The sequence below is a fragment of the Gossypium raimondii genome, chromosome 8, assembly GCF_025698545.1.
Source record: "Gossypium raimondii isolate GPD5lz chromosome 8, ASM2569854v1, whole genome shotgun sequence".
Classification (NCBI taxonomy): domain Eukaryota; kingdom Viridiplantae; phylum Streptophyta; class Magnoliopsida; order Malvales; family Malvaceae; genus Gossypium; species Gossypium raimondii.
The window spans coordinates 59,562,070-59,585,956 of record NC_068572.1 but is presented as its reverse complement, the minus strand read 5'-3'; the positions used below and the strand labels follow the sequence as shown (position 1 = coordinate 59,585,956).

The 23,887-nt window shown below is 34.0% G+C and overlaps 1 protein-coding gene and 1 pseudogene across 1 annotated transcript; both read right to left on the bottom strand.

Moving 5' to 3' along the window:
• Positions 1-1,767: 1,767 nt before the first annotated feature.
• LOC105792654 (UDP-sugar pyrophosphorylase) lies at positions 1,768-7,284 on the bottom strand. The gene is made up of 16 exons (XM_012621327.2): positions 7,037-7,284; positions 6,815-6,919; positions 6,492-6,608; positions 6,154-6,294; positions 5,888-5,987; positions 5,132-5,259; positions 4,985-5,056; positions 4,827-4,891; positions 4,376-4,436; positions 4,166-4,283; positions 3,671-3,795; positions 3,301-3,377; positions 3,088-3,193; positions 2,773-2,913; positions 2,417-2,656; positions 1,768-2,099 (listed from the first exon to the last, which is right to left on the bottom strand). Exons 1-16 carry the CDS (start codon positions 7,154-7,156, stop codon positions 1,932-1,934), a joined length of 1,884 nt encoding a protein of 627 aa, XP_012476781.1. The 5' UTR covers positions 7,157-7,284; the 3' UTR covers positions 1,768-1,931.
• An 11,924-nt stretch (positions 7,285-19,208) lies between these two features.
• On the bottom strand, positions 19,209-20,536 carry LOC105793472 (GDSL esterase/lipase At5g22810-like; annotated as a pseudogene).
• Between the last annotated feature and the right edge of the window lie 3,351 nt (positions 20,537-23,887).

Here is a 23,887-nt window from a genome sequence, read left to right as displayed (position 1 = left end):
AGAAAAAAGAAGAAATTTTCTGTAATATGGCAAACAAATTCTTCCTTCGTCACACATATGATATTAATAAAATTTATTGAATAGGAAAAAAATATTTACTTTATAAATATATATTTTCAAATTTTTAAAAATTTTGTTGATAATATATAAAAGAGGTTATCATTTGCATTAAATTATTTCATTTTAAAATTAGTTTTTATTTACAATCAATTGATAAGGTTGGTGTATAATTATTTTAAAAATAAGATAAAATTTTCTTGCTATAAATATTTGCTTAATTCTATTAGTTATATGCATTATAAAATTATATTCTATTTTCTTTCGTTCAATTTCATCAATCTTTTCAAAGTTTCGTCGATATATGAATGGTATCTTGTAAACTTCGTTATTTGTTGTCTTTTTCAATCATATTGTTCGGTTAAGGATTTTTTATTAATAATTATCATCCAACAGAACAATAATAATTTTTCACCGCGGTTCCATTGTCTATGGTTAATAGATAAAATTTTGCAACAATTGTTAAATTTTCCACCATTTTTTAGCTCACCACCACCAGATGATACAAAGCCGCCGCCAGAAGAGTTACCATCAGGGGATTCGAGAGTAGATAAGTGCAATCAATTCATGGACAAATATGTTGATAACAAATGGTTTGACGATATGTTAAAATCTTTTAATTTCCGCAATGTTTTAATTTCGGTAGAACATTGTTCTAAATTTATAGCAATTCTAGATTATTGCTTTAAAAATTAGTATTTGATGTCTGGCGTGATGTGACTTTTAAATTCAAGAGATATTGTTTTAGAGAATTAGTTGCAGCAGCACTATCAACTTAAATTAAATTTTACTATTTATATGTTATTATTAGCTTTTAAATAAGGTACATTTTCAATAAATTTATTTTAGATGTTAACTTGTAATTTTACTTGCTTTTTGTTTAATAAAATTGATTTATGAATTTTGTTTAATAAAGCTTTTAATTAGGATTTATTTTTGTTTGGTTACTAAGTTAAAGTTTTATAGTTTATTCAATTGAGTTTTTTTTTTTTTTAGGATCCAAGCCCTTGTACTAAAAAAACAAACAAATTAACTCTTATATTTTAGAAAAAAATGTAAATTAACCATTCGTTAAAATTTCCATCCATATATGCTGTTAAATAACATTTTGACTTTTAATTTTTCTTTTTGTATTTTTCACAATCATAAAAGATATTTAATAAAATAATATTATATTAAAATTTTAATTGCTAAATTTCAAAATTGATAAATATTAAATTACTCAATTTTTTTAACTCATATAACCAATTTGTGACCCAAATCTACAATAAACAATTTGGTGGGTCATTCCAAATAGAAGTTTTATTAATATAGATTTGATGGGTCATTCCAATTTGATAATAATTAGTTTTGAAATATAGATTTTTTTATTAATATAATTGTTATAAGTTTAAAATAGAAGTTTTATTAAAAACAACTTTTAAATTTAAAAAATTGACTATATTAATATTTAAATAATATTTTAAATTTTCATTATTAAATTTAAAATTACATTATTTATGCATTTTAAATTATATTATACTTACAAGAATTTTAAAATTTGAATTATATAATTTAATAGTATTTCAATAGTATAAAAGCAAGACTTGCAACTGTAGAGTAATACATTAAAATTTACGTATTTCCATCTTATATAACACGTCCGTAATTAGTGTAAAAAAAAATAATTTAGTTGGTCGGTACCAAATGTTAAAATTCGTAAACCCGATATGCTAGCTTTGAAAACCTCCTTTCAATCTAATTTAAATATGGAAGAACAGTTTTATTTCAATTCCCAAAAAAATAAATTTAAGAGAATGGAAAGTGACTTGTTCTGATATCAATTATTACCTAATATTTGCCACATTAAAGCTTTCTGAAAACAATAATCAAATTCATGGCTTTAAGGTGTACTTGCCAGGTTGACTGTAGGTTTCCTCCAATTGCTCCTTTTTCTCCATTCTGAAACCTCGGATCCTCAGTTCCTCCGGGAATGCTGTATCTTTGTAGTCGACTCCCTCAATCAGCCAGCCCTTGTTCTTTATTGATCCTCCAACTTTTACCTATTTCCAAAACCACACTGTTATTACCATATTGTTCAACTGAACTAAATTGTCCATCCAACACAAAAAGTTTACTTGCACATGTACAAGCAGACAAGGATTAGAGCTAATGATGACAATGGGTAAACGGCATAAATAATGAAACGTCAGGGAAAGCACTGATGAAGTCAGAGTTATCAAGCAAGAAGAAGGTAAGAAAATTGGAGTCATGAACAACATCCAAAACATGGAATTGAATAGCAAATCTAATAAACATTGTGGCAAAAGAGTGCAAGGGAATGGATTAAACAACCGTCAATTTATTGTCAATGGCATACCTCTGCACCGTCAGTTGAATTGATGATAAGAGCTCCATCCAAGGTTAGGTTTTCAAGAAAGATATCACGCCCCTTAAGGGCCATGGTAGACCTTTGAGAAATAGAGCAACTTCCACTAACTTTGCTTTTGATCTCAGCAAAAGTGATCCCCCATTTAGGCTTCCAAGTAACACGTGGCCACACTTCCACCTCTTGGCCGTTGAAAACCTGTTGCACAGGATCCTCCACTTGGACCCCCGCCTAGCAAACGGATAAAAATTGTTAACAATAAGATGAGAGACAGAATTAGAGTGAAAAACATCCTAAAGAACGAGAAAATATAGAGCTGAGTTTTAGCAGAACAACAACATGCTCACCTTTTTAAGGATGAGACTGTTCGCACAATATATGGCCATTTCTCCAGAAGTTGCACTGTGATATGGGTTCCCTTTTGGTACCTTAGCAGCATCCTCAGGGTTGTTTTTCACTGGTGCATAAGCAAGCCATGTATCCATTACCTACACAGTCACATTACATCAGGTTAATGATGAGTATATATTTACATTAGTAGCAAATTCATTCACAGAACCACGAGAAGTAGGATCCTATCTGACGAAAGACAGGAAGTGAGGCCTATTAACACTAAAAAGAGTCAAGTGAAATTATAAGAAAGGATTCAAACCACCAATTACCGTAAATCCGACTCTTGCTGATGGGGGCAATGTTTTAGGATAGTCTTGCATCATACACTCTAGTCGAGTTGAGGACTTAAATGATGTTTTACTAGCATCTTTATACCTGCAGTAACATAAGGCAAAACAGATAACATATTCACTCGCTTTCTTCTTTAGAAGGAACAAAATTTATGAAAAACAGAAATTATAAGGTTTTGGTGAACAATTTACTTGGGGTTAACAAATTCCTTAATAGCACCTCCTGTTTTGGTGAGCTCCTTAATGTATGGACCAAGCTCCAAAATCAACTGGTAAACAGAAACAAAAAAAGAACAGGAGACGGAGGGAGAGAGCAATTAGACGATGAATGAAACATTTTCAATTAGAAAATGAATGGAACATTTTGTACATATATATAGGAGGTTCCACAGCAGAAACCAGATCAAATTTTATGAATATCACAATGATAATGAAGATTTCAGCAGGTGTAAAATGCAGTGACTCTTTGTACTTCCAACCATATCAATTACAAAAGTAAAGAATCCTCGTTATGACCTAGAAGTGAAACATCTAAATAATGATTTTGAGCTGGAGAAATTACTTGGTTTATATTTCCTGGAAAAGGAGAATAACCGGTCTCACAATTAACATCTCCATCTGGATGTCCGGTGGCTCTAAGCAGAGGATCAAGCTGATTGTATTCCACGTTGATCACCATCGATCTCCCTGAAGTTAATTTCATGGTGCATTACTACTAATGAAGCATAAATAAATCATAGGGTCTTTGACGCCCAAAATACCAATTATAGAACAGTTTTATCATATAGACATGTATAATATATCATATACAAGAAAATGAAAGGAGATTTTTTTTTTGGGGGAGAGGAAAAGACGCAATTTGGATTATCCTATATAGTGTAAAAGAACTTTAACACGTACAAGCACAAAGAAGAAGTTGGCACTAGAAAAATAAAAATTACTGAAATGTAGACCTTTTTTTAGTTGAATGCCATCATCCCTAGAGAAATAGGTTATAAGCATATAAAGAATTCTAGCTTCCAATAGTTATAGAAGTTTTTGTCTTGTATATAAATACCATCACTATGAGTGAGCTTAGTAATTCCTCCAATAGCTTCTTTTGCTTTCCGTGGAACAGCAAGAGAATTGACATGGTACTCTTTAGTTGCACTGACTCCAAGGGAAGCTGGAATTGCCTACATTGGAATAGTAAATTTTTATTTCTACCAGTTTTGCACTGCTGACATAAGAAAATTATAGATAAAATCATGGAAATCGAGATTCTAACCTTGAACAACAGTCCATTTGTGTCTTGGAAAAAGATAACCCATCTCAATCCGGAATCACGCCTAGCAAAAAGTGAAGATAAAAGTTACAACATGGTGGAATATAAAAAGAATTATCCATTAAACCAATTTCCAGAGACTGACAGTTGGCTTTTCTATGCAATGTCACTGACCTAGTATAAATAAATTTTGAGACGATTAAGGTTGAGAAGCATTAGAAAATGGATTATTTATAAGTGCATGGTAGCTAGTTAAGAGAGCCACATGGATTTTATAGCTTAATGTGGGTTTGAGACCAACACTGTTTTAGTCTTACTACCATAAAGAGATGCAAGGACAAGGGCATCATATAAGGAGTTTCTGTGCATTAAGAAATAAGTTTTTGACAACAGGCAAATCTAAATGTAAAGAAAACTTGCAAAGGCATGAGAAGAGTATATTTGAGAGACATACCATACATTCAGAAGGCCGCTAGAATAAAGAAGTGAGTGTACATCACCATGGCCATGAGGTTTTGTCTAAAAAGACCAGAAAAGAGAAAAGAGAAGAACCTAATGGATTTAGCAATCAAAATATAAGCATGTTTTTTATACGGCATTTATTGGGACTACCTGAATTCTGTATTTGTTATGAGGGTCCAAAGCAAGCCTAGCATCATTATCATCTAAGCATGCAACTTTTTCCTGCAAGAAAATACAACAAGATAAAGCACCTAACAACAGCTGTCACCAACCACACATCAATGAGAGATAACATACCTGCTTAAGAAATTTAACTTGTGAAGGTTTCATCCCAAAATAAGAATTTGATTCTACAAGGTCCACCATAGGGGTATGTGTGTCATCTGATGTCATGATAACAAAAGGAATCTCCTTTTGACATGTACCTTAATTTAAGACACACTCAGGAGTTAGAGAGCAAAGAAGTTGTAAAATGCAACAATCAATAAAATATTTTCTGAAGGCTTCAAGGTTAATTGTTTTTCTTTGTACTTATTGAGGCAAATATGTTGACCTAGGCACTTCAAACATAAGAAAATGATAGTAAGAATATGAACTGCTTATGCTAGTGAGATGAAAGAGATTGGTTAAATAAATAAGTTCATTTGCTATAGTTGATTACAAAGAAAACAATACAGCCTGACTTGGAACTCTTTTCTACTTGTTCACTCTATCAATTTTCCTAATAAAATGATGGCCATTTTACAGGTAAAGTGGTAAATTCTTGTCTTATTCGAAAGTGGCTTTTCTGATGATGCTCAATAATCTCCCATTGGCTGCTGCAATCAACACTACTGAAGGAAAATAACACTTAATCTTTCATGATTAAGTCAAGGACAAAAAGCTCAAAAGGCTATTTAATGCGGAAGGCCTCCTGACAAATGAGATACCACACAAACCTTGTATGAACCAACTACTAGCTTTCCTGATGAACCGGAATACATTCAATATACAAAAAGTTCAAAAAGGCTATTTAATGTGGAATGCCTCCTAACAACTGAGATACATGCCTACCTTGTGTGAGACGACTGCTAGCTTCTTGAAGAGCCAGAATGGACTCAATGTAGAGTTGTAAGAAACATGTTCCAGTTGTGGTCTCTGCAGGAAGTGCCACCTACAAGATGTCAAGAGTAGCTAGTCAAATATGCTGTTTGTAGAGCAAAAGTAGTCAAGGGTGTAGGAACAGGCTTAACCAATACGATGCAAAAAATGTGATTAATCCTCTTCAAAAAGGGGCAAAGAAAAGAAAAATATAAACAGTTGGTCTATAGGTTATATACCTTAATTCCGTTGTATCCTAGACGTTCACCAAGCCCACCCGCAACAAGAACAAATGCTGCGTTTTTGGCTTCTTTGACACCAACATCCTCAAATTTGATGAAATTATCTTCACCAAAAGAGAGAACTTCTCCAGTTGGGACCTGCAAAAAGAATTACTATGTTTAAAACAGTTGCATAAAAGAGAGTGAAGATAAGAACATATACGAGTAAATAAAACTTGATATATGTCAAATTAAACTAATAATAATGCGAATCATGTTAACTAAGACAACTGAATATTGATTACATCAATTTGTATAAAAATTTAGAAAAACTCGAGTGAGAGTAATTTCATTACCGAAGGTGTGAAGCCATCATATGGATTCTTCCCAGCTTTCGAGTCGGCTAAGAGCTCCCTGGCAGTTTTAATGTATGATGCCAAACCCCCAGGATAGCTCGAATTTAGCTTAGATAACTATATTAAAGGGAAGAAAAAACAGTACACTCTTAAGATGTACAATACTGAGAATCATTTAACTACAATTCAAACATAAACGGTAAAAATAAACAGCCACTCCTTGAATGCCTTAATTTTCCTTAGTAACCAAAAACATTTCTAATTAAGAAAAAAAATCATAGCAGAATACTGTAGAACTCAATAGCTTCAAAAATAACAGAGACCTGAATGAAGAAAGCTTTCTTTTGGTCGTCATCGACGCCAGGCTCTGCCCAATGCTGAAACAAATGACTCTGTCCCATCTCCAACAACATCTTCCCCAATTGGATCTGCCAAAACAACAAAAAATAACGCATAATTTACATAGTCGAATAAATATTATATATATAAACACATAAATATCCGGTAATTTTTTACAAAAGTACGGAATCTGAAACATGCAAGACCTGATCCGGAGAAAGGAGATGGAGATTCTTGACAAGACTAGGAGGCCAATCTCCGGCGTCGATTTTGAGGTCGGAGAGAAGCTTCACCGTCGAATCAGCCGTCGTCAAACCCGAAGCCATTCTCGCCGGAATTTTATTTTTGAATAAATTTTTTTGTCAAGAAGGGAATACTAAGGAAGAATGTTATGGTACGAAACTAAAATCAAGAAAAACAAATTCAGCTAGCCACTAGTATAACATTCTAGTCAGTAGTATAACATTCTAGTGGAGTTAAAAAGTTTGTTAAACTAAAATAAGACAATCTTCGATCGGGTCGGGTTCTAAGATCTATTAGGATCCGATTTGATTTAAAAAATGAGTCTAAATTTTAAGATAACTCTCATTGGCTACCCGATCCTAGAGGTGCTTATGGGCCGAGCGGCCTGGCCCGGCCCGACGGCCCGCCCGAAATATGGGAGGGTTTAGGTAAAAATATAGGCTTGAAATATGGGCTTGAGCAAAAAAACGAGGCCCGTTTAGAAAACGAGCCGGGCCTTGGGCACAACTTTTTTGGCCCGGGCCCAGCCCAGCCCGGCTCGATATAATAAATATATTTATTTTTTAAATTTTTTAATTTTAAAATATTTTAAAATATTTTTAATTTTAAAATATTTTAAAATATTTTTAATTTTAAAATAATTTTAAAATAATTTTTTTAATTTTTAAAATAAATTTTTAGTATTTATTAAAAAAATGGGCCCAGCCCGGCCCATGAGCACCTCTACCCGGTCCGATAATAGATCGATTCGACCCTGCATTTGATAAATTTAATTTCCAGGTTTAATATTATTTTAAAAATTATTATTTTTAATAAAACTTAATTTAATATTAAAAGTGATTTAACTTATGTAATTATCTCTTTTAATTTTTAGACAATTTTATCAAAAGAAAATAACTATAAAACTTGGAAGAAAATAAAAACTGAACATTACAAATTAAGAAAACTAATCTCAAAAGCATTCAATACTTTAAAATTTTAAAGCAGAAAAATCATAAACCAATTTTATTAAAAAAACTAAAGGTAATAACTTTATTTAAAACTAAAGTCTAATTAAAATATGATAATCTAATCTAAGTTGACGGTACTTCAGCTAATTTCTTAGAACAATAACTTTTAAATTTGGAAGTTACATTATGATTTGAAGGAAAAAGTATTCCATTAAAACAATAATTTGGAAGTAGCATAAGCCTACGGCAACAATCTGGTTGAAGTAAAATTTTGTGCGAATCAAAAAAATTCAACATATCTTTGTAGCAGTTTATGTCAAAAAAATTTCAAAGATTTGTCGACACTCATAAAATAGATCCAAAGATGGAGACTTCATAGATTCTGGCGTTGGCGGTGAGCTGATAAAAGGTAGTAATTTTAGCAATGGTTGCAAAATTGTATCTATTAACCATAAACAAGGGAACAATGGCGAAAAATTATTAGGTTGTATAACAGGATTATTATTGTTGACACCATTTTTTTTATGGAAACGGGGTCGACTTGGATTTTGAAAAAGAAAATGAAAATGGGAGTCGCCACCAATCCTTTTTTTGATGAGGTGTGATCGGGTCACCTCAAAAAGTGATTGTTTTTAATAAACGATTTAATTTTTATTAAAACAACGATTTTGGTCTCTGAAATTCGAGAAAAACGGGTTCGGAGTCGATTCACATACGAGGAAGGGTTAGCACCCTCGTCACGCCTGAATTGGTACCTAGTTGATTACTTAATATCTTGATGTCGAAAATTAAAAACTCGAAAAGAATTTAAAAATACGATCCTTCTTTATATTGCGTTATTTTTTTTAAAAAAAATACTTGGATAAATCAAAATGGAAAAATGCTTTCTTATCTCGAAGTAACAAGATGTCACATTCAGTAAGTTAGGACACGACACCTCGTATTTTCGAGAGTAAACTTGCATATATTTTTTGTTTAAACCTCATTTATTTCAATTTTAAAAGGATATTCGATTACTTAGAGTCAGCGAAGAAAATCAAAACCCAGTAAATTAGGGCACGATTTATCGAATTTTCTAAATATAGAATATTGCCTTTATTTTTTGAAATTTTATGTGTTTGAAATTTAAAAGGATATTTTGTTATTTGGGTTTAATGAGAAAATTGAGACCCAGTAAGTTAGGGTACAATTTCTCAAATTTCCAAAATGCAAAATATTGCCTTATTTAGCAAAATTCATTTTGAATAATAGCGGGTAATCTATTTGAAGGTATGCATTTATCTCACTTAGAATAAAATAAAGCAATCTAAATTGGATAACTATGTCGGAGTTTAATTTACAATACAGGACGTGAACTAATCAATACAATAATAAACATAGAGTAATGATACATGAATAAAATTATACCAATGGCACACACAATGAAAATAATCACTCAACACACATTATTTAAACATCATTATTAATCAAAAAGGGATGAATAAATTAAATAACATATATAACAATTTCAAAATGAGTGGTATAGAGCAAATTAGAATAAATAAAATGTAGAGCAAATTTAAACTAATAATAAATGAATCTTGAACAAATAATAAAAATAAAAATAAAAAAACAACCACATGCGAAACAGTTTAAAAGTATTATATATGAGAAATTTTAAAATAAATAATAATATATGTATACGTACATAAAAAAAATTTTGAAAGATGTTCATACATGAGTTTATAAGAAATAATATATATACATATAAATAAATTTAATGTAGAACAACTTCAAATAAATAATAAATATAAAAACTTAAAATAAGTAACGATAAAAGAACATTTTCTACAAATAAATAAATTAAATAAACCAAGGATGAGGTTGAAATGGAATTAAAAATCGAGGCTTTAATTGCAAAATTATAAACAGTTCGCAAAGGGATTTGAAATAAGATCTTGTTGATGACATGAGGGACCTTTAGGGAGATATTCCCCATCCCAAAACGCAGTGAGAGTCTGCGCATGGTCCAAGGACCAGATTGAAAAACAGACGCCATATTTGCAGCCCAAATCTAAAAGAAATAAAGAGTTATATTGCACCTCAACGCAAGATGGAGGGACTAAATGCATAAATTACCCATTAGGGCAAAGCATGCACAATATCCCCCCACCAAACGGCGCATTAATGGTTAATAAAACCCAAAATGTTTTTTTTTTTTTTTTACTTTTCAGATTTGCTAAAACGAAAACTGAAAGAGTCTCTCCTTTTTTTTAAACCCTTTTCTTTCAAACACCCAACCCTTGGGTTTCTTAACACCTGGAGCGCCACCGCCACAGCCACAAAGATCGACGGCCGACGATGAAGGAGAGACCCCCCGGCGGCACGGTCACGGCCAACTCCGGTGAGTTTCACTTCCCCTTATTTTTTTTGCTTTTGATTTTATAGTTATTTAAAATAGATTTGCAAAAGAAAGGAAAAAAAAAGAATAAAACAAACAAATAAATAAAAGAAAAAAAGAAAAAAACGAAGAGTAAATAACAAGGATTTAACCCTTTAAAATTTCTATTCAGCTTTTGATTTCTGATGTGGGTTTTTTTTACAAAGAAAATCGAAGAAGAAAAAATGGTGATAAGCTTCGGCCTTTATAGCCGGATTACAACTTTTTTTCATTTTTATTGCTTTTGCTTTGGATTGTTATTGTGTGTGTGTGATCGACACGCGTGAAGGATGGCTTTGGCGCATCATGGTGATTGTGGCAGACGAGGAGGCTAAGCGGCGCTTTAGGGTTTCTTTGCTCATTTCTTTGAAAATGTTTAGTTGTAGGCCTATTAATTTGGGTTTAGGGTTTCTGATTTTTGGGCTTATTAGGTTTGGGCTTGTAGTTTTTGTGTTTAATGTAACTTGACTGATTATTTTTGTTAATTTGGGCTGTTTCGGGTTCCGGGCAAAATGGCTCTTACAGCTGCCCCTCTTTGCTCATTGTCGTGTAACGAGAATGGAGCAAAGACCTTAAAAGAGCCAATTTTGCCCGGCCTTGCCTAGTCTTGACTTCTTTTAGTGCTTCCCTTCTTCAAGTAGCCTTATTTTAGTCCACTACGTCTTCTTGCTTTGATCCGCTTAACGGCATCTTTAAAGAGATATGGCTTCAATCTACTCTGCTGTAACTCCATGGGGATGAGATTGGTTTTTTTTTTTGTCTGCTCCACTACTGCTTAGGGAGATAATACTTGATGCGATCTGCTCCACTATTGCTTAGGGAGATAAGATCGTGGTTTTGTCCGCTCGCTCTCGCTTAGGAGATAAGACTTGATGCGATCTGCTCCACTATTACTTAGGGAGATAAGATCTGTGGTTCTGTCTGCTCCACTATTGCTTAGGGAGATAAGACTTGATGCGATCTGCTCCACTAGGGAGATAAGATCCGTGGTTCTGTCTGCTCCACTATTACTTAGGGAGATAAGACTTGATGCGATCTGCTCCACTATTGCTTAAGGAGATAAGATCGTGGTTGCTCGCTCCACTCTTGCTTAGGAGATAAGACTTGATGCGATCCGCTCCACTATTGCTTAGGGAGATAAGATCTGTGGTTTTGTCCGCTCCGCTACTGCTTAGGGAGATAAGACTTGATGCGATCTGCTCCACTATTGCTTAGGGAGATAAGATCTGTGGTTTTGTCCGCTCCGCTACTGCTTAGGGAGATAAGACTTGATGCGATCCGCTCCACTATTGCTTAGGGAGATAAGATCTGTGGTTTTTTCTTCTCCGCTACTGCTTAGGGAGATAAGACTTGACGCGATCTGCTCCACTATTGCTTAGGGAGATAAGATCTGTGGTTTTGTCCGCTCACTCATCGCTTAGGGAGATAAGACTTGATGCGATCTGCTCCACTATTGCTTAGGGAGATAAGATCTGTGGTTTTGTCCGCTCCGCTACTGCTTAGGGAGATAAGACTTGATGCGATTTGCTCCACTATTGCTTAGGGAGATAAGATCTGGTTTTCTTCACTCTATTCTACTGCCAAATACAGGGAGATAGAGTTATCGGCTTCAATGTACTCCACCGTAGTCACAGGGAGGTAAAATCTGCCATTTTCGATTTGCTTCGCTGCCAAATACAGGAAAGCAAGATCTGCAATCTTCAATCTATTCCACTGCCAAATACAGGGAGATAGAGTTATCGGCTTCAATGTACTCCACTGTAGTCACAAGGAGGTAAAATCTGTCATTTTCGATCTGCTTCGCTGCCAAATACAAGAAAGCAAGATCTGCAATCTTCAATCTATTCCACTGCCAAATACAGGGAGATAGAGTTATCAGCTTCAATGTACTCCTCTGTAGTTAGGGAGGTAAAATCTGCCATCTTCGATCTGCTTCGCTGCCAAATACAGGAAGGCAAGATCTATAATCTTCAACCAGCTCTGCTACAAACGAGAGAGGCAAGGTTTGTCTTCGATCTGCTTCGTCGTCAATGCAGGAAGGCAAGATCAATTTTTTTGATCTGTTCTCTGGGGAACATGACCTGTAGAATCCATTTTATGGACCTATTTATGCTTAGTGTTTAGGATGACATGATCAGAATAAATCAAATGCTCCTAACTAGATGTGTATGAATGATATTTGCATGAATGTAGAATGTCATGAGAATGATCCTTTTTTAATGTTTGGGTTGTCGTTCCTCGTTGTTCATCAAGGTTCTATCACTGATGTTTTCTCGTTCAGTAAGTATCTTTGACAGAAGATTCAAAGAAATAGTCTCAATTTAGACTATCTTTTCTCAAATGTTTTCAACCCTCAGGTTGGGTCAGTTCTAAACAATAGTCCTGTTTCAGGCCCTCGTATTATTTAGAAACTTTCAGAGTAATATGCGAACTCATACGCATTAGTTTTGTCGATCCATTAATCGTTATTTCAATGAAAAATGCTTGAAAAAGATTATCAAAATGGACAAAATGAAATTTTGTTGAGAGCAAAGCTCTAAACAAACAAATCAATCAAGATAGCAAATTTTGCTGAGATACGAGATGAATAAGATGAAAAAGATTATCACAATGGATAAGATGAAAATTTGTTGAGAGCAAAGCTCTAAATGAACAAATTAATCAAGATAGCAAATTTTGCTAGAATACAAAATGAGAATAAATTAATTAAGATGATGTATTTTGTCAAAAATACAAAAAATGAATAAAATGGAAATAGGTGCCCCAGATATCGTAGCATGAGCTTCTCTGCTCCAAACTTCTTGAGGAGTCTTTTGAACTTGATATGTGTTTAAAAGTCTTAGAAGACTTTGTTGATGCCCCAAGATGTAGCATATCTCATTTTTCTGTTGATTCAGGGAGGGCAAGACTACAGCATGCCCCACCTTTGATCGAAATTTGAACTGCCCATTCCTAGGTTTTCAATTTAAAACCCCTTTGGTCTCAAGGCGCCCTTTGCGGGTTTTCACATTGGCCTTTCCTTTTTCTTTTTGTTCTTTTTTTTTCTTTATTTGTTTCTTTTTTCGAGTGAAGTATTTATTGCTTGAATCAGAATTCTCAAGATTAGGCAGGTTTTTGCCATCCATCTTGGTCAATATCGACGCTTTTTCAGATAATGCCTTCCGCATAAGGTCCTTTCCAGTTTGACATACACTTTCCTATGAAGTCCTTTTGCATGGGAAGGATCTTCCTCGATATTAGGTCCCCTCATGGAATTCTCTAGGGTGAACCTTTTTTGGTGAACTCGCATCATTTGCTTTTGGTACATTTGACCATGACGGATAGCTTTTAACCTTTTCTCTTCAATTATATCGGACCTGGATCCATTCTACTTCATCCAACTTCAACTTTGACAAGACTCGAAGGGAAGAAATATCAACTTCGATGGGTAAAACTGCCCCTATGCCATATACCAATGAGAAATGAGGTGCCCCGGTAGAGGTATTTTCTTTTATTTGGTTTTTTTTGTTTTTTTTACTTTTTATTTGCTCGTTTTTTTACTTTTTTTACTTTTTTACCCCCACTGAACTGTTCATTTTGAGGCGATATAGTGTTAATCTTGAACAGACTGCAAACTTCTGATGTCGTGCGGTTGTTCAAATTCAATGCGTTGTCTAATATGATCTTTTTTGGCATTCCATATTGACATATGATTCTTCAAGAAAATTGCCGAGTGTCGACTTTATGATATCGGCATATGAAACAACCTCTACCCACTTTATGAAGTAATCGATGATCACAAAGATGAATCGATAACCACCAGAAGCTTTTGGCGAGGTCGGCCCAATGACATCCATGCCCCTCATAGAGAAAGTCAATGGAAAAGTCATAACATGAAGAGATAAAGGAAGCACATAAATCTTGTCTTCGTAAATTTGGCCCTTGTGGCGTTTCTTGGTATAACTGATGCAATCGCCTTCCATAGTGGACCAGCAGTACCCAAATCTCATGATTTGCTTGGTTATTGCAAAACCATTAGCATGTGTTCCTCAGACACCCGTATAGACCTCGTCCAAGATCTTCTTAGCCTCAAAAGCGTCTACACGTCTTAGTAGCTTAGGCATATCTTGGTACGAACATGCGAAAACATCTTTGAATTCTTGTAGTAACTCACTGGCGTCTCGCTTTGTCTCTGCAGTGATACAGGTTCTGATCTTCACCTTTTTCTCTTCTCCTAAGCTCAAAATTTCCAACTGTTTTTTTGTAAGGTAGGATCTATTTTTCGACTTGCTCTACCATCCTTAACAAATCAAGAGATAAGCTACAGTCTCGATCATCTTCGAAGTTTCGAGGTTCCTCTAAACACATATCTTGCTCAAAAGAAAGTTCTGAGTCAATAGCAGTGTCGCTCATATCATTGATATCTGGAGACCTATTCTAGGGACGAAGAAAGTTTCAAAGAGCTAATGAATCAAAGGGTAATTACCTGTGTGGTATGAGTATGAATGAACTGGAAGGAACAAAAGAATATTTGTCAAAACAAGACACAAAGATGCATTTTGTTGAAATAAAGAATAGTGGACACGTGCCTTTTTCACAAAAGGATTTTCTATTGCTCCCAGGCTTAGAGCAATAATAGTGTTCTGAATATTACTCTGAAATGGTCCTAAAAATTACAAGAATCTCTTCCACGATCCCATTGTTTAGAATGCCTCAAGGGATGTAGAAACAAATTTCTGATACGTTTTTTAGTACTTTCTTCAAAGGCACAAACATATTTACCTCCTGAACCATCGATATCTTCAAAAAATTCTAATTCTCTATCATCCATCTGGCTCTGTACTAGAGTTCTGAACTCAATGCACTTTTGGATTTTAGGAAATTTATTATATGCAATGAAATGTAATGTTAATGAATGGAGAAGATGCATGCAATGAAATGTCATGTAATATACGAATGCAAAAGAGAGACGTTGATTTTGGTTCAATTCCAATAGACCAACTTTACTAGAAAATAGATCTCTTTACATAAAGCAGATATATATACGGCTTTGCCCTCATAGGCAGAGAAATTCGATCATCTTCTTCATTCGAGCGCTAAGATAAATTTCACGAACTCTTCAAACGGATGTCTTTTCTATTTCCTTTTTGCTTGATCCGAGCCGCGACTCATTGCTCACTTATTCTCGTGATGCTCATTGACCTCTTTAAGAAAGTTGGCACTAACGGCTCTTGAATAGTCTTTGTTAGCTTGAGTCTTCGGGTAACGAGGTAAAGTTATGTACTCATTCATCAGACCATCATCCTTCTCGCATCGCGCTTTCTTGGACCATATTCTAATAACCGTATTGTCATCCACTTTATCAAGAAACCCCTTTTCTTATGAAAAGCTCTCTATTTAACAACCGAACGTGAATCAACACCTCTTTTTATGATGAAAATGCAATGCAATCATAACAAAAGGAAATAGGTTAGTACAAAGCAAAAGCAAGCAAAAATAAATAGAACACCTATTCGGGCGGCCACTAGGGGTTTGAAGTGGTTCTACCTAGGGTGGGCTCCTAAGGTCTTCTATATGCGGTTCGGTTCTAAAGCAAAGGTACCCGAACCAGCAGATTCCTCTATCCTTACCCATTATAGGCTCATACGGACGAGTTGATTCAGGGAATACATTTCCCTATGGCGCACGGAGATGAAAATCTCACGAAGACATAGGTACAGATGTATCCCGAAAGCGATCCACTATCCTGCACGGAGGTGAAAACCTCACGAAGGACTAGTTTCTCACTCCCACTTAAAAGGGTGTGACCAGTGGTCATGCAATGCAATGTGCAAAGATATAAAAATAAAATACAGAACATGATGAAAGATATAACTCAAAACAAAAGAGATCAATGAGAGGATCGTAAATTTAAATCAAATTTTCAACCTTCGACAAAAAAGACAAGAAACAATCAACACGTGGCTTGACTCTCTTATTCATCCCCAGTGGAGTCGCCAAGCTGTTGACACCATTTTTTTGATGGAAACGGGGTCGACTTGGATTTTGAAAAAGAAAATGAAAATGGGAGTGCCACCAATCCTTTTTTTGATGAGGTGTGATCGGGTCACCTCAAAAAGTGGCTATTTTTAATAAACGATTTAATTTTTATTAAAACAACGATTTTGGTCTACGAAATTCAGAAAAAACGGGTTCGAGAGTCGGTTACATACGAGGAAGGTTAGCACCCTCGTCACGCCTGAATTGGTACCTAGTTGATTACTTAATGTCTTGGTGTCGAAAATTAAAAACTCGAAAAGAATTTAAAATACGATCCTTCTTTATATTGCGTTATTTTTTAAAAAATACTTGGATAAATCAAAATGGAAAAATGCTTTCTTATCTCAAGTAACAAGATGTCACATTCAATAAGTTAGGACACGACACCTCGTATTTTCGAGAGTAAACTTGCATATATTTTTGTTTAAACCTCATTTATTTCAATTTTAAAAGGATATTCGATTACTTAGAGTCGTGAAGAAAATCAAAACCAGTAAGTTAGGGCACGATTTATCGAATTTTCTAAATATAGAATATTGCCTTTATTTTTGAAATTTTATGTGTTTGAAATTTAAAAGGATATTTTGTTATTTGGGTTTAATGAGAAAATCGAGACTCGATGAAGTTAGGGTACAATTTCTCAAATTTCCAAAATGTAAAATATTGCCTTATTTAGCAAAATTCATTTTGAATAATAGCGGGTAATCTATTTGAAGGTATGCATTTATCTCACTTAGAATAAAATAAAGCAATCTAAATTGGATAACTATGTCGGAGTTTAATTTACAATACAGGACGTGAACTAATCAATACAATAATAAACATAGAGTAATGATACATGAATAAAATTATACCAATGGCACACACAATGAAAATAATCACTCAACACACATTATTTAAACATCATTATTAATCGAAAAGGGATGAATAAATTAAATAACATATATAACAATTTCAAAATGAGTGGTATAGAGCAAATTAGAATAAATAAAATGTAGAGCAAATTTAAACTAATAATAAATGAATCTTGAACAAATAATAAAAATATAAAATAAAAAACAACCACATGCAAACAGTTTAAAAGTATTATATATGAGAAATTTTAAAATAAATAATAATATATGTATACGTACATAAAAAAAAATTTTGAAAGATGTTCATACATGAGTTTATAAGAAATAATATATATACATATAAATAAATTTAATGTAGAACAACTTCAAATAAATAATAAATATAAAAACTTAAAATAAGTAACGATAAAAGAACATTTTCTACAAATAAATAAATTAAATAAACCAAGGATGAGGTTGAAATGGAATTAAAAATCGAGGCTTTAATTGCAAAATTATAAACAGTTCGCAAAGGGGACTGAAATAAGATGCGCTGATGACATGAGGGACCTTTAGGGAGATATTCCCCATCCCAAAACGCAGTGAGAGTCTGCGCATGGTCCAAGGACCAGATTGAAAAACAGACGCCATATTTGCAGCCCAAATCTAAAAGAAATAAAGAGTTATATTGCACCTCAACGCAAGATGGAGGGACTAAATGCATAAATTACCCATTAGGGCAAAGCATGCACAATATCCCCCCACCAAACGGCGCATTAATGGTTAATAAAACCCAAAATGTTTTTTTTTTTACTTTTCAGATTTGCTAAAACAAAAACAGAAATAGCCTCTCCTTTTTTTTTCAAACCCCTTTCTTTCAAACACCCAACCCTTGGGTTTCTTAACACCTGGAGCGCCACCGCCATAGCCACAAAGGCCGACGGCCGAAGATGAAGGAGAGACCCCCGGTGGTACGGTCACGACCAACTCCGGTGAGTTTCTCTTCCCCTTATTTTCGCTTTTGATTTTAGTTATTTAAAATAGATTTGCAAAAGAAAGGAAAAAAAAGAATAAAACAAACAAATAAATAAAAGAAAAAAAGAAAAAACGAAGAGGAAATAACAAGGATTTAACCCTTTAAAATTTCTATTCAGCTTTTGATTTCTGATGTGGGTTTTTTTTACAAAGAAAATCGAAGAAGAAAAAACGGTGATAAGCTTCGGCCTTTATAGCCGGATTACAACTTTTTTTCATTTTTTTATTGCTTTTTGCTTTGGATTGTTATTGTGTGCAGGCGGTCTGACACGCGTGAAGGATGGCCTGGCGCGCATGCAGCGGTTGTGGCAGACGAGGAGGCTAGCGGCGCTTTAGGGTTTCTTTTGCTCATTTCTGCTGAAAATGTTTAGGCTGTGGGCCTATTAATTTGGGCTTAGGGTTTCTGATTTTTGGGCTTATTGGGTTTGGGCTTGTAGTTTTTGTGTTTAATGTAACTGGACTGATTATTTTTGTTAATTTGGGCTGTTTCGGGTTCCGGGCAAAATGGCTCTTACAATTATCATTAACCTAATTATCATGGATTGAAAAACTTTGTTTAACAATGTAGCTGAAAAAGACAAAACAAATAATGAAATTAAGAATACACCATTCATCACGATAAAACTTTGGAAAGATTAATGAGAATGGAAGTGAGGAGGAAAGTAGATTGTAATATTGTAATACATGATAAAAACCAGCTATAGGGTCTTCATTTAATTTTTAAATGATAAAACCAGCTATACATGATAAAATACATGTGAATACATGATAAAATCCTTATAAGAAAATTCATAAAATATAAAGTGAATACATGATAAAAACCAGCTATAGGGTCTTCATTTAATTTTTAAAATTTAAGCTAAACAATAAATTATAAATTTTAACTATAATTAGAGAGGTTAGTAGCTAAAATCTTCTTTGCAGCCTCTGTTGGATGGAAACTATCCCAGAAAACATATTGTGACGCATTTGAGCAAGTTCCAATGGAATGTTGATTGCATAGTATGGATGTTTCAAGCAATCTAGTCCCGCAACAAGCTCTTCTTACCTCTGCAAAACCTATTTTCACATGTTTAAATTATTAGTGCCTGCTTAGAAGTTAAGCCTTACTCATACTTGTAACACTTTAAGAAATAATAGTATTTTTACCGTTCTCATCAGGCTTTGTGATAATGGTGTAAAGAGGACTATAGATGTCTAAGACAACTAAGATTAGAAAACCTTCTCTTTAACCTTTGAGATCTGTGATTGAGCTTGTTGTTAAATGAAATTGCGTTGTTATTTAATCTAGACACACACTGATTGCTACCATGCCCAAATGCTGTGATGGCTGCGGGTAAGCACCCAAGTGGTGGTAAAGTTGTGACTCCTATTCTTCTTGCTCCAAGCTCGTACAAATTCTGTAAGAAACTTTAGAAAATCATGAAATATATATATATATATATATATATATATTATTTAGTGAAAAAAGTATTAAGGAAAACCTGAATGAAATTATCATATGATTCAATGAGAATATCTGAGAACATATTAGGTGTATAGGATGTGAATAATAAAGGATTAATATAATAGTTTTGAAGAAAGTCGCTGCTCCCAAAACTAATAAGGTGGATTCCGTTAGATATTATTGAAGAAGCATTGGATTTTCCCGTTATAGCCACTCTTTGTAGTTTTCCAATTGTTGACTTAAAGAGAGTGTATTCTGTAAAAATAAATAAATGAATGAATATTTGAAAGTATATAGAGAAATAAAAACGTTTCATTTTGGCTTACGTATAAAGTTGCTGTAGCATTATAATAACCGGAAGCAGCTGATGCAAAATTGGCTCCGCTCCAATCAACAACATTTCCCCGTTAGCCTTGTCACTCATGTAAGCGGGCTGATGGTCAGTGACTGTGTTTACAAATGCAGAAAAAAAAAACTGTTTAATAAATATACAAGATAAACATGATCATAAAAAGAAAAAGAAACAAGGTTTAACCAATAATATCTATCGCTAGCTTTCCATTACAGAATCTTCCGGTTGGTTCATGATGTGCAAAATCCCTCCCATAAGGAGGGAAGTTAGCTTTTATAAGCGTAACCAGATCATTATTGTTTCCTACATCAACAATCGAGTCTCCAAATATGAACATGGCAGGAACAAGTTGACCCTTAACCATAGAAAGCAAAATTGCAAAAGGAATAAGCAGAGCCACAAACTTCATTTTTGGGGGGTAACTGAGAAGAGCCTGAGAATTGCTTACAAAGGATTGGGGGGTGCTTAAACGAGTATGTAGCTGTTAGTGGCATAGGTTTAATTTATTAACTTTTATCACACTTATTATATTTTTCATCTTCTTAAAAGTATAATCTTACATGCTTCACCTAACCTAAACATGTAAATTATGATGATATTTAATTTTTCATTGCACACATTATTAATTAAATGAAACTTATGCCATTAACAGATACACATAATTAAAATGAAACACCTGCAAAAGAAAGATCTAGGTTTACTCTTTCACATCTTCCACGCCCACTTGTCGTAAAATTCTTCTTTTTCATCACATACTTTCTTGCTTCAGTAGTCGCTATAACAGCCTGTTTTCAATGAAATCAAAACAGTGGTTTTGGGACCACAAATTCGAATCCGAAAAGAAAATTATTTTAATATTATTTCATGGTCTGAATTATAATAGGAAAATCGTATGAAAATTTTGTTAAGAAAATTTTACCGATTACATGTCTAATTGATAAAAAGACCAAATTGCATGAAATGCAAAAGTTGAGTTCTAACACTATAAGTATCAAATAGCTATGGAATTCAAAGTTTGAGGTCCTTATATGGAAAATAGACCATTAAGAGAAGTTAGTAGATAAGGATGATGATTCATCCATAGAAATTTAATTAAAGAAAAGGATGAAATTGAAAATAAAAGATATTAAAAGATGGTAAATGATTAAATAAAAAAATATCATCATTTATCATCATCTTTCCCAATTTTTTTATGGAAACCCTAGCTAAGAGAAAAGAGCTCAAGCAAGCTTTCTTGGCTTAATTAGGTATGAATTCTTGTTCCGTTTTTAGTAATTTTTATGTTTCCGAGATTGTAATAGCATAATTAAGCTATTTTGGGGATTAATTTGCAAATTTATCAAAGTTTTAGGATTTTTCCATGGATGAATATAGTTGAATTATGAATTTTTATGATAGAAAATGAAAGGTTGTTGATAGATAAACAACTTTTGTTAAAGGAATTTTGATGAAAATGTGATTTAAGGACTAAATTGTAAAAATGTAAAAATTCACGAAAAAATTCTAATTTTTGTGAAATACATGTGCTGCTATTGATACATGTAAAATTCGGCTGGGCTTGGAATAAGGATTAAATTGCATGAATTTCATTTTCTGAGCCTAGGGACGAAATCATTATTAATTAAAAATATAGGGGCAAAACGGTAATTTTGCCTAAGATATGACTTGGATTGAATTGAATATAAATTGATTAAATTGGTGTTGAATTTACTCTTATAGATCCGAATAGATCAAAAAATGGAGTTAGATCATGGAAAAGAAAAAGAATCGGATTAGTAGTTTACAAGTCACGAAGTCGAGGTAAGTTCGTATAACTTAATTGTGTATATTTATATGCTTATATTGAGTGTTGAATATGTAAATTGTGTAAATGTCATATATGTGTAATTGATCTCATAACTGAAAATCCCTGATAAATAAATAAGTCTTATTTGGATAATGAGACTCGATGGATACAGGATTCCGTTTCCCAAAATGGTAGTATTCCTGCATATGTTACGGACGTACCGTAGCTCGAAAGAGCATCCCGTTATAAGCCCTCTCAAGCTTACCATTATAGTGTTCTTGCGAGCTTCTCGTTAAATGCTCTTCGGAGCATCCCGATCAGTTGTGACCCTACATGTGTTGTAGGCACATCGCAGCTCTTATGAGTGTCCCGTTATATGGCTCTTCGTGAGCTTCCCGATTAAAGGCTCTTTGTGAGCTTCTCATTAGTTCTCGCTTGAACTTCCCGTTATATGGCAATCCGGTGCTTCCCGTTAAGTGCTCTTCGGAGTTACCCGTTAATTACTCTTTGGAGCTACCCGTTATAGGCTATTTGTGAGCTTCCCGTTATATTACCAGCATAAGCTTCCTGTACAAGGCTTAATGAGCTTCCCTTTATAGTGCTTGAGAGAGAGCTTTCTATTTAAGTGCTCATAAAAGCACTCCCGGATATGAATTGACGGATTTATAATATTGTACACTTCAGGTGTACTACCCAAGTATCCATCGAGATTTCAAATGATTCAACGGGTGAAATTCTAACATGAGAATATGTGAAATTAAAATGAAACTATTATCTATATATGCATGAAATACTTGGAAACTTGATACCTGATGAGCTCATCCTTGTTCTTGTTATTCACAACAAATACATGACTAACATGTTTGTTGAGGTTATATGTGTTAGGCTAATTGCCAAATTGCTTTGGATGTATCATGCATGTTTATTGTATGAGTAAATGAATGGTAAGATAATTTCTCATTATACGAACTTACTAAGCATTAAGTGCTTACTCAATTTTATTTCCTCTGTTTTATAGTACTCGAAAGCTTGTTGGTTTGGAAGCTTGGCGAAGATCACTCACACTATCCACCGACCCATTTCGGTACAATTATGAAACTAATTTTGGTTATAATGGCATGTATAGGTTAACTTGGCCATTGTTGGCATTTTAAATATTTTGGTTGTAACTAGCCATTGGAATGACTTGTGTTTGGTATATTTTGCAATGTGTATATATATGGCCTTAACATGTTTGATGTGTGAAATTGAAATGGTTTAATGATGGTAAGCATATGGATGAACGAATAGAGATTGCATAATTGATAAAGTATCCATATATGTTAATTTGATCAATTAGGTAAGATTGAGCATAGAATACATGTGATGAAAATGCATAAGACTTGGTTTTGGCTTTGTTCAAATGTCTTGAATGGGTTGGTGAATGTGTTTAAATGTTTATATAGGTGGAAGGTGAAATTGGGTGAGGAATAAGGCTTGGAAATGGCCTTATTTTGTCCACACGGGCAGAGACACGGGCGTGTGTCTCAGTCGTGTGTGACACACAGCCTAGCACATGGGCATGTGTTCTGTTCATGTGTCCTCTGCTTCTTAAAAATTCAAAACAGAATGCTCAGGAATTTTCACACGACTTGGCACACGGGCTTGTGGCTTGGCCATGTGACCTCTGCACTTAAATGTATTGCAAGTTAGAGAGTTACACGGGCTGGGGACACGGCCGTGTGTCCTACTTCAAATACCACACGGCCTAAGACATGGGGTGTGCCAGTTGGCCGTGTGAGCCACACGGGCGTGTGTCCCCTACACTTAGGAAAATTTTTTAAAGTTTTCGTGAAAACTTCTTTGAGTTACCGATTTAGTCCCAACTTGTTTCTAATGTATGTTTTGGGCCTCGATGGCTCATATAAGGGACAATATAATTAATTTATAATTAATTTCTGATATGAATGTTAAGTAATATAAAATATCTGAGTT

Bases quoted from the DNA above. Each gene is read 5' to 3' on its own strand.
- LOC105792654 (XM_012621327.2), bottom strand. From the start codon at position 7,156: ATGGCTTCGGGTTTGACGACGGCTGATTCGACGGTGAAGCTTCTCTCC. The intron at 5,988-6,153 runs GTATATAACCTA...GACATCTTGTAG, and splicing joins TAGGATACAACGGAATTAAG to GTGGCACTTCCTGCAGAGAC. The intron at 5,057-5,131 runs GTATGTTATCTC...ATTTTCTTGCAG, and splicing joins AAGTTAAATTTCTTAAGCAG to GAAAAAGTTGCATGCTTAGA.